This window comes from Leptinotarsa decemlineata, unplaced genomic scaffold (assembly GCF_025532065.1).
Source record: "Leptinotarsa decemlineata unplaced genomic scaffold, Ldec_3_MD MMD2_tig00004433_RagTag_RagTag, whole genome shotgun sequence".
NCBI classification, from domain to species: Eukaryota; Metazoa; Arthropoda; class Insecta; order Coleoptera; family Chrysomelidae; genus Leptinotarsa; species Leptinotarsa decemlineata.
In genome coordinates, this window is record NW_027412608.1 from 445749 (window position 1) to 458574 (window position 12826).

The window sequence follows — 12826 nt, forward strand, 5'->3', positions numbered from 1 at the left end:
AGCTTGATACCATATTTTTATGGCCAAATATGACTAATATCCATCTTATTGAAGAATTTATCCTTGAGACAAAACACACTAATGCTGTTGTTATATCCCAAGTTTTCGTTATGACCTTGAAAAAATAAATGAGTTGATCTATGAAGAACACTTATTGTTTATAAGAAAGATTTTTTCCAAACAAATAAGTCTTTCACATTTCTTTGATTGTAATTCTGTGTTAAGAAGTACAAATTACCATCAAAATGGGTATAGCCTAAATAACACTGGAAAGCGGTATTTGGCTAAAGCTCTCCTGAAACATATCCAAGTGAATTTTATGAACATGACCCAATCTACGGATCACCAAACAAGTTATGATCAAATCAATAAACCAAAAATCACTGGTAACGAGAAGAAACAACAAAAACATTTTTTATACCCTTATCTGGACCAACAAACTTTGAAGAACTGATGACACATATGAAGGATGGAAATGACCATTCTAATTCAATTAACAATATGATTCCTGATACTTGCATAGGCAAGCCAAGAAATGAAAACCACGACAATCATGAATTTTATTCTGTTCTACAACTTAACATCCAGTGTTTAAGGAATAAACTAGTAGAATTGGAATCTCTTAGTCTTCAATATGACTATATATGTTTGACAGAACACTGGATGAAAATTGAAGAATTTTGTGGATTTGTATTTGAGCATTATTCAGTTGCTAATATATTTTGCAGAAAGAACCGTAGTCACGGTGGAGTTATCATACTGGTAAAACAAGATAGTTCTGGTTCTGTTCTCTATAAGGCAATTGAAGAAATAGATCAATTATCAACAGAAATACATTGTGAAATATGTGCTCTTGAATCTAGTAAGCACAATATACTGCTTCTTACTATTTATCGTTCCCCTCTAGGTGATTTCGATATCTTTGTAAATGTGATGATTAAAGTGTTGGAACGACTTTCAAAAACAAAATATAATATCATAATTAACGGCGACTTTAATCTTAAATTTAATACTAATGATAGGAGAACAAAATATTTCACTGATCTATTGACCTCATATGGGCTTCATACCACAATAAAACAAAACACAAGGAGAAATGCATGTCTTGACAATATTATCACCAATATAATCCAAAATAACTACACCACTGATGTATTAGATCTATCGCTGTCCGATCACATGAGTACTGTTATCAATATCAAATTTCCAAAAAACAAGATGAACGCGACAGACTTTATTACTTTAAGACCAATTACTGAGTCAGGTTTGCTGAGGTTGAATAATCATGTGAAAAATATCAAGTGGGACTTCATTTCTGACCACTTGTTGACAATAAACGAAAAATTTGATATTTTATAGATATGCTAGTTAGAGCCATTGAAATTTCTTTTCCACTAATAACAAAGCGGGTCAAAAGCACCAAACCACATTTAAATTGGTTCAACAACAAATTACGTGACATGCGCGAAACTCTGAATTTCATGATTGATGCTTACCGCCAAACTGACCGACCAGAGCTGAAAAACTTGATAGATAATTACAGAATGAAATATAGACAAGCCCTCTCACATGCAAAAATACAAGCCAATGATAACTACATAAGGAATAGTGTTAATGAACCTAGAGATATGTGGCAACTTATTAACAGACATAGAGAAAGTAAATCTAATGTAAATTCAAATAGTTTCACAGGAGAAGATTTCAATGAATATTTCAGTAATGTAGCAAAAAATTCTGTTAACAATCTGTCACAACAGAAATTCAATAAATCTGCTACTGACTTTCTTGAAAATGTCAATGTCAACCATATTCAAATGTTGAGCTTTGTGGAATTCACATACATAGAGGTAAGGTATGCCATATTCACTTTAAAAAAACAAACAGACAAAGGACATATATGGTTTCAATACCAAAATTATCAAAATCATTGCTAATGACATAGTGTACCCCCTTACTAACCTATACAATGAGTGTGTGAAAGAAGGAACTTTTCCTACTTGTCTCAAATTGAGTTGTGTAATTCATATACATAAAGGTGGCGCAACAAATCTGATATCAAATAATCGACCTATCTCTATCATACCTTATTTTGCCAAAATATTCGAAATACTGCTGAAAATACCTTTAACTAATCACTTTGAACAACATAATTTATTTACTGTACAGTTCGGTTTTCGATCCCAACACCCAACAACAATGGCTATAAATTCACTTGTTGAAACTATAACTGATAGTTTTGAATCCGGCGGATTCACAATGTCATTTTTTTGTGACTTAAGTAAGGCGTTCGATTGTGTTTGCCCTGAAGTTTTGCTCTCAAAACTTCAATATTATAAATTATCTACTGGCAGTCTTAAACTGATGAAGTCCTATCTGGACGACAGACAGCAAGCTGTTTACTTGAATGGCAAATTTACTAGCTTACTTTCTATTGAGTATGGAGTTCCCCAGGGGTCGATATTGGGACCGATCCTTTTCTTGATTTACTTAAATGATATAACATTTAGTGACACAATTGCTAACTTCGTGTTGTTTGCTGATGATACAACTGTATCAATTTCTGGAAATAATATTGATACTTTGCGTACCACATTCGAGGATACTCTGACAAATGTCAGTGAGTGGTTTGCCGTGGATAATCTTAAACTTAATGAAAATAAGAGCCAAACAGTCATTTTTTCGTTGCGCGAAGTGCCAGATATCAGTAACCCTGAATATGTTAGGTTTCTAGGCGTATACATTGACCCCAAATTGACTTGGAATGTAAATATTGATAGACTTATAGTCAAAATATCCAAAAATACTTATCTCCTGAGGAACTTACAAAAAGCGGTATCAAAACCAGTTCTGAAAACAGCTTTCCGTGGGATTATTCAATCTCACATATCGTATTCAGTACTTGTCTGGGGCCATGTGCCCAATGCATCAGATTTATTTGGCATCCAGAGAAGAGCAATTAGGATTCTTGATAACCTTTCTTACAGGCAAGACTGTAGAAGTAGCTTCATAAATAATAAAATACTTACACTTCCATCATTATATATATTGCAATGCCTGCTACATGTTAAAAAACATATAAGAGGTTATACTACACATGATGCAATCCACAGTTATAACACTCGAAATAATTCAAATCTGTATCTCCAGAACCATAGAGTCAACAGAACCAGAACTGGCGTAAATTATTATGCTCCAAAAATGTATAATTCGCTTCCCCAAAATATCAAAAATCTACCTTTGAAGGAGTTCAAATACAGAATCAAAATTTTTTTAATTAAAAAAGCTTTTTATTCCTTAGATGAATATTTTAGTGATGGTTTTCGAGGCATGTAATACCACTTAATCATATATATTTTAACTTGTTTTATATTTCTATTTCATAGTTAGTTTGTTTTATTTGCACAAATGTATGTATATCTATAGTAATTGTCCATTTAACCATTCAAGTTATCTGAATATTTTATATTTTGTATTTATAGATAAGCAATAGCTGTTATGACCTGTGTAAACTTTGTATTAGCACCAAATATATACTACTACTACTACTACTACTACTATATATATATATATATATATATATATATATATATATATATATATATATATATATATAGTACTAATTATATATAGTATATATATATAATTAGTATTTTATAAATATGACTGTCTTTTACCCTTATTGTAGCATCCCTGATGATGATAATAAAGATTATCGAAAGCTTTGAATCTGTGTTATAAGAGTACACTAAATTTTGGCCTGCTGCATACCCAAATATTGTTTCACTTATTTTCTGACTAGTCAGCAAAAAGGCTACCTTTATATATATATATATATATATATATATATATATATATATATATATATATATATATATATATATATATATATATATAGAATGACGATAGTCTTTGCTGACCAGTTAGGAATTGAATGGGTAAATATTTGGGTAAGAAGCAATTGAGAAAGTGTACTCTTTCAACAATATATTCCAATCATTTCGACAATGTATACTGTCATCCTCAGGAAAAAATTGTCATTGAGGTTGGACTCAGTGATGTTTAAAATAATTTTTGTTATTATTTGATTTTAATGTTGAACTTAGATTTGAGAAATGGGAAAACATTGAAATTAGTTTGGATAGTGATTCAAGAATGATTATAGTCACACATCAAACAATTAAACATATAAACGTCAAATTTGGTAAAATTATTGTGAATCTAATGAATAAATTCCTTTTTTTTATTCTAAAATTCTGATTTTGTCCAGGCCGGTGCATGTGATCACAATATATATATATATATATATATATATATATATATATATATATATATATATATATATATATATATATATATATATATTAAGTTGAGAATCTTAGCGACTGGAGAAATGTACAGTAGAATGAAATAACGGGGTCTCTCAGTCAAAAAATCAAAAATCAAAAACTCTGCTTTACTTTGCCAAGCTTTCGCTTCTAGTGTGAAGTTTCTTCAGGGCCTATAATTTATTGAGTTGTGGGTTTTTTGCCAATGGATAAAATTACAAATCATACTTACAGTAAAAGTTAGTAAAAAACAATTAATTGAACATATAAATCGACTAAAAAAGTTAAACATTAATGGAGTTTTTTGGTTTGACAAATGTCATACCTTCACATAAATGTCATTTTTCAATGGGCATGATGATTTGATAATCTTTGACTTTAAAGGGAAAGTTGATTGATACAATTTTCATTATCATCAATATGAGTTTTGGTGTAGTTCCAGCAAGTTACTGTATATACTGCTGAGACTATTATCAATGTCACTTCTCTTATTCATACAATTAGAAGACTTATTAATTTCAACCATTTCAAGAAAAAGGCGTTTGGAAATATTTTTTTCTGTATGTAAAACTGTGATATTAGAGTAATTTGGTTTATGTCCTGTTTCTATAGAATGTTGCGCTAATGCACATGATTTCTTATTAAGCTTTATATCACTTTTATGTGAAATATAATCCAAATTACAATTGTTACAAGGAATGTTATGAATCACATTTGACTTTTTGATAGCATCCGTTTTATATTTTAATTTGGTATTTAAATTCTTTATAGTTTTAATATTTTTTTGGCATATTTTGATATTTTGAAGAAGCTTCACACTAGAAGCGAAAGCTTGGCAAAGTAAGGCAGAGTTTTTGATTTCTGATTTTTTGACTGAGAGGCCCCGTTATTTCATTCATATATATATATATATATATATATATATATATATATATATATATATATATATATATATATATATATATATATATATATATATATATATATATATATATATATATATATATATATATATATATATATATATATATATATATATATATATATATATATATATATATATATATATATCTATACAGATAGAGAAATATATATATATATATATATATATATATATATATATATATATATATATATATATATATATGGCTGGGCTTTCAAACCTTCGTCAGGACAACTACAATAATAAGATTATATATCTTGTAAAAAAATATATAAATATGAACAACTTACTAACGTGAGTTCAAAAACAGATAGAAAAAACATGAAATGAACTGACTGAATTTGACTGACAATGTCAAGTGGGAAAATTCTGAATAATACTCGAATTACTAAATCTAGTTTCCTTGTTAACAATTAGTTGCATTGAAAAAAAAATTAAACAAGTTGAGCACATGTGACAGCGCCTATGTACATGCACCTCAACCCATGCACCTTGATAATTGTATAGATATTCTTGTGTATGCTAGTGAAAATATTTCAAACAATTCTCTAATATCAATTATCAAAACATCTAAATTATTACTGACATTAGTTATCATGAACGTCTTGAAACGAATCTGAAGCCGCCCCTGACCGATATGTCGGCCAACGAACAAATACATGACATCAGCGCAAAAGGAATGTAGTCGGTAACCGCCTATTAAACTCTAGTTGAGTACCGAAACGACTATAGAATTCTAGAACGATCATTACCGATATATAAAGCCGGATTCCCGTCCAGAGAGGGGAGTTCTATTCAGAAAGTGAATCGAGCGGTTAAACAAGGAATTCAAATAGTGGAGATAAATTGAGCGTTGGTTGCTAAGTGTTGAATATAAATTAGTTTGTGATAGTGAAATATTGTTGGAAATAAATTTGTTTAATACAGTTCCCAAACAGCACAAACTGATCCTCAGGCTTTACCAGGGATGTCCATTTAGGTTTTCTTGATATCCTCAGGATGTATGAGCTTTTTCCCAGGGTCATCCTGAGGATATAGAGGTGGCAGTGTTTTCTATATCCCCAAGACAACCCTGGCATGCACTTTTCCTTGTCCTGGGGACATGGATAGGTCAATCTATAATGGCACAAAGTGATCGTCAGGCCTAACCAGGGATATCCATTTGGGCTTTCTTGATATCCTCACTATATGATCTATATCCAAGGGTTATCCTCAAAATATAGAGGTGGCACTGTTTTCTATAACCCTGAAATAACCCCCACACGTAATTTTCCATATCCATTTATTTAGTATATAGTGAATACTTATTCACATTTCATGTATTTTTATTTATGTATACTAGGTTATCCGACTTTGTCCAAATAAATGTATTATTATATCCAAGGGACATGGAGATGATAATTTCAGGTATACCCTGAAGACAACCATGGGTTTATTAATAGGATGTTGTTAGGTTTCCAGAATTATACATACCATTCAGCTTAAAATTTTTAAACCCAAGTTAGATAAAAATTATTGCCATTTCACTAAATTACTCTACTTTGCAGTTAGAGCAAATTAAATTTCATTTGTGGTTTAACATGAATGATTTGAACGAATTACTATAATAATATGAAGTCATAGTTTTATTTTCACATCAATTGTGAATTACAAGTGAAAGAAATATATTTGTAATCCCTGAAGCATTTTTCTCACAGAAATTAGAAAAAAATATTGCTCATTTGTGAAATATTATAGGAAATCTTAGGTTGATATTTCATAGACATATAATAAGGATGATAATTTTTATTTATTACAATCAAACTTCCATTTAAAACAATGAAATTAAAAATTCACTCCTAAATACTTTGTACAAAGTGTTACGAAACGCTATAAAGATATACATGGCATGTCATAGTGTTTTTTATTTGAATTAAACCTAGAAGTATTCAACTCTTAACAGAATTTTATAAAGGAAATGTAAAGAACATAAAAATGGGCTAAAATCAGGTCATATTTTTGAGATATAACGTTTTAACATGTCTAAGTGCAATTGAAATGTTTTTTTTATTTTAAATTGAAAATTAGGCTAAATTTGGCTACAAAACAGCCTTGAGAATCTAAAGAAAATGTTTTTAAAATATAATTAATATATATAGCTACCTGCAAATTAGGTAAACAATATCAATTATCAAGTGTTGTGTGAAGGGCCTTTTCTTCTGGCTGAGTTTTTTTTTTCGCAAGCCTATCCTTGGCGTGCCTCAGCCAGCTTTTTATTGCCAATTCAATGTTTTTTTCATAAGTATCGAATTTTGGATTACGCATTGTTGCCTCTGGAATAGAAACATTTGATCAGCGAGGGGTAAAAATACATGTGCAAGAAATGGCTTAAATAAAAAAGTATTGAAATGTAAATTTTTTTCACGGCTAAAGAGATAATAATAATAACAAGAATTTATTTCTCAAGCAACGTACATGTTTATAGGAGAGAATCTGAAGAATAGATCAATTATTATTATTACTAATCAACTAGAAGAAAAATGAGAATTTCTGCCGAAAATCTAAATTTACAGAATTATCACAAGAAGGGTACATCAGAAGAGACAAATGAAACAATAATTAAAAATAGACTCAAATAGTATAAAAATGATTATTCAGAGACAAATGGAAGAAAACATGTCATGAATGAAAGGAGGAATATGGAGGGTAAAATAAACTCACCAATTGATGCTTTAGCCATTAATGTATTCCTTATCTCTCTTTTTCCCTTCAATCCATGCCAGTTAAATTCCCTGGCAACTTCATTGATAACAACCCGGGAATAAATTCTCTTTATACATTTATATTCAGATGTACCGCCAATTTTTCCCAAGTAAGCAACCTGAAATAGATTCAATATGAAGAATATAATAATGATTCACACATATTGAAAATGAAATATGGTTGATGACACCGTGAATGAAACTGAAAAGAATAGAATTGAAAATAGCAGGATTAGCAAATTCTTGCAAAACATGCAAATATTGGAGGTGCTGACCTAAAACTACCTAAATTGTAGGTTGTTGACTCACCTGTTAACCTCAAACTTAAGCACGTTCACAGTTCACAAACCAATTGCACATAAATTGTCTAACACAACTATGTAATATTCATTTATAAATTTGAATCAGCATAATAAATTGCACTAGCACATATGCTGAAAAGGCCCACCACTCAAATTATTATTACTAAATTCCCAATTAATGCAATATGCAATAAGAGGATACAACGACAACAGAGAACAGCTAGTCGCTAGTCATTTCATGTCGCGGTTGCGCATGAGCAACTGTCTCAATTCAAAATGCGGGAGATTTGAATGTACATATTTAAACTTGAAGGTGAATGAAAAATTCATCCAGAGATTTATATTGAAGTTAATATTTAATTAATACAATCTTTAGTTTGTTATCAATAATGAACTATTCCCTTGAACGAATGTTTATGGAAATATTTTTTAATACATTATTCCTTTATAAATGAAGATTTCCTTGCAGAAATTAAAATTGTGAACGTTAATACATAAATTTTCTGAAAAGACTTTAACCTCAGTTTGTAGTTAATAGTTAATAGCCATGAAATCTATTCAATTCATTTCCTCTATGTTAAAACACTATTTGAAATCTTAAGCGTATATTTAACCCGATTCGATATCCATAGAATAACTTTAAATGGAAATCCCTAGAATGAATGCAGTTAGGTTATTCATAGTACTTCTGAACCCGATATGATATCCGATGGATATACTTCAATGGGTATCCCTGGGATAAATGCATTTGGGACATTCATAATACTTAAGGTCACTTTTCATATAACCTGAGGTTGTTCCAGGAATATTGCTGTAGGATTATCCCATTTTGGTGCATGCGGGATTACAATGGGATATCCTGGGGTGATAGTGTGCTGTTTGGGTTAATTATTTGTATACTGTTACAGTATACAAAGAATAACTCTAAACTCATTATTCAGATTTCATTATTACAAGAAATATTTGAATAAAACGTTTAGCAAAATTGCAAATTGTTCATGTATTATAGTGAAATTTTTATGAAAAACTACTCTTCATTTCCTCGTTCACAACAAATATTTACCGCTGAAATAATCAGTCAATGAAAATATCACTGAAAAGTCCTACTACGTTCATATTCCTCGTGATAAGCAAAATAAAATGAATCATGCATCCCACCCGAATTCTGAACGCTGAAAGATTAAAAAGCGAGCTTTTTCTGTCAAGTTGACCCTTTGCAATTCAATCTCCTTGCCAAAACTCTTCTCTTGGCTTCTTTTGAGAAACAATCTTTTTTCATCATCTATTTCCTTGATAGTTAATTCACCAGAAGAAATACCGGTTTTCCCACGATGTTTTCCTAGAATAAGCCTGCAAAACCTCAATACCCATGCTGCACTTCTCACAAGTCACATTTGGAAAACCGGTGTACTTCTGGCAGGTAGTCAAAAGATGGAACAATGAAACCAACAAAATATTTGGCAGATTTTCTCTCATTTTTATCGTCGAGATGATAATTTGAAAAATGGAAGTCTGTTGGTGAATCATTCAAGTTCCACAAAAAATCAGGACCTCAAAACCAACAACTATTATAATTTGCGTCAATATTCGATGAATTTATTCTTGTTGCTTCGTCAGCAACGTTTAATTTGCCAGGGACATATTTCCATTGAGCTGCAACTGTTAAATCTCTTATTTCACTGATTCTATGTACAACAAATTGTTTATAATTCCGTCCATCACCTTTGATCCTACACAGAACTGTTTTGAAATATGTCCACAAAGAAGAACTATAAACAGGAACATCAATTTTTTTCAATATCGTGCATAACAATCGGCTACCCATTACAGCAGCTTGTAACTCTAGCCATGGAATTGAAATAGGCTTCGGGTGACTCACTCTGGCCTTTGCTGAAACGAAAGATACCTCAATGTGCGTTTCGAAAATTACTCTCAGGTAGGCTACCACCGCAAATGCTTCCTCGCTCGAATCACAGAATATGTGGATTTTTGTTGCCTTAGCAGTAGAAAGAGAGAGGGAATCCTGAGTGAAGAGATTGATTCTGAACTTTTCAACCATTCTAACCATCTATGGATGATTGTTGTTGGAATCTCATCGTCCCATCCGATGCCACTTGGCCAGATCGTAGAATGATTTTTCTCGTGATAGACAAGAATGTGGGAAAGTCTAAGGGATCAAAAATCGACATAACCAACTGAAAAACTTGTCGTTTTGTAGGAATCACCATACCGTCAGTTATTTCTTTGGGAACCTTATGATAAACGACTTTAAATGTAAACGAAACACATTTCACATCCCATCATACTCCTAAAATGCGGTCCAACGATGACTTATTGAAATATTTTTCGACATGTTCGTTTCCGTATATTTTGAGATAACCTGAACGTGACAATTTATAAAACCGACAAAATCTTCGAAAATTTGATTTTTTGAAACATACATAATTCAATCAGTTCATTTTGAGTTTTTGCGCTGATGTACGTTGCTTTTGAAGATGAGTTTTTTAAATGTTCTTTCAGTACGGTATCTCCATTTTCGAGGCGAAAACGCTATTTGCACACACCGATTTTGTACGGCCAGTATAAAATTGGCCTATATTTTATTGGTAGCGTGTGCTTGCAGACTCACCGGATTTTTACCGGTCACCCATTGAAATCGTAATTGTAGTAACTACAATTTCACCGAGCAGTCGAGACTGGAATGGTCGGTTAAAAACCGGTGAGTATGCGTACGCCACTACTTCCTGGAACTGACAGCGATACAGTGGCAGTGGACGGCTGCTCACCGGTATTTTACCGGCGAAGTTCACCGGTCGGCGTGTGTGCCAGGTCCCGTTCCCACATGTGCTTCACTATTGCAGTTTGGACGACCGGTATAAAATCGGCCGTTCAAATCGGTGTGTGTGTGTTTCAGAACTTTTTATTTCAATAGCTCCACTGTCTCATGTCCTCTCAATGGAATATTCTGCCGACCAAAAAAGATAATGGGCTCAATAATAGAAGTGAGACGTTTCCTATTTTCGATAATTTGCTCCTAGCTAGAAGACAGGTGTAAAAACCTATAGTTGTGTCTTCATCATCATCATTTTTTGAGTTTGAATACAAGAAATGTTCGGATTTATTCTCATGTAGTCATGGTCATGTGGAGGGTGGTAATTACCCTATTACCCCTCTCAGGTATCTGAGTTGGTAGTGGGAACCGGTTTGTGACTTGCAGAAGCCAGGTGCGTGCATGGTGTGAGATGTACAGCGTGACAGTAATGATATCCATGAATGAGGTAATCTTTGTGAATCGTCTCAATTGTTGAGGCAGTTAGGACTTATTTTAATAGCTTCATGGATTATCTTGGCCTGGAGAGATTTTTGGTGGCAATGAGTTTGGTGTTTTCAAACCTATTGTGAGGCCTGGTGTTTGAAGATGTTTGTACTTTTGTCGGTCTTGAACTATTCGCTTCGCACGTGGTTCATCGGAATTTTGACACTTCTGGTAGTTACAAACTCATCCACATTTTTCGAACTTATTAATAATTCGACAGATGGTGGTCTGAGAAGGTAGTGGCCAATTCTCAAATGGAACAATGAATATATCTATTGTATCTCGAATCGAGTGACCACCAAGTTAACACATGAAATTTGTATGTATTCTGCCTTTGTGAACGTGAACATTTTACAGTTCACAAAGAGTTATGTTATTTTCAATCGTTATAAATTGACTGCTGCCTAACATATCAGTTGTTCAAGTTGAACAAAGCAGGCGGGGAATGGTGGTTCAATCAAATAGTTGATATTCTTTCTCTAAGTTTAAACTGGACTGCTATCCATAATGCATCGCGATTCGTATGATCCGATATTTTCACATCTGTATTACCGATATTCTGTAATTTGGTTAGGTTAATCAGATTTTATATACTCTCAACATCAGCCCTCTTTGCCACAAAATTTAACCGATATATTTACAATAGAAATTATGAAATATGTCTCACAAAGTCTTGAAAATTTTCAGATTTAATTCCTGAAAATAACCGAAAAAAATGTAACTCACATGTTCCGTGCATACTGGCAAAAAATCAACATCAACAACACCAAGAAGGTTGTCAAAAACAAACCAACGTGCAGCAGCTCCAGGAATTCCTGTATTCACCGCAGATTCATCAACACCATTCAGTTCAAGAAATAATCCAGGTAAAATCAACTTTTTTTATTAGTAATACCGATTGTAAGGTAGAAGGTTACCTTCTACCTTAGAAATGGCGTAGAAATGATACATAGATGAATACTTGTCAAAATAAGTTGGAATGAAGTATTTTTCTTAGAACCTTCTTGATGATCTTATGATTTTGTAGAAATTCATAATGAATATAGAATAAAGAAAAAAACTTCTATTTTCCACTAAATTTATTATTTGTTACAACAGGTTTTGGTTCGTTACATCATTCTCAAGTAATTGATACATTTTATCAACACAAGTCCTTAAATATATAATGATACTAGTACCTGTAATAGGTAGTGAAATAA

The 12826-nt window shown here is 32.0% G+C and overlaps 1 protein-coding gene across 4 annotated transcripts in view; it reads left to right on the plus strand.

Moving 5' to 3' along the window:
• The window catches only part of LOC111508414 (uncharacterized), a 546485-nt gene that overhangs the window by 180806 nt on the left and 352853 nt on the right, over positions 1-12826 (plus strand). For all 4 annotated transcript variants that reach the window (XM_074179170.1, XM_074179173.1, XM_074179171.1 and 1 more), the window contains exon 4: positions 12315-12493. In XM_074179170.1, the coding sequence (XP_074035271.1) occupies positions 12315-12493 (179 nt within the window). The remainder of the gene's footprint in view (positions 1-12314; positions 12494-12826) is intronic.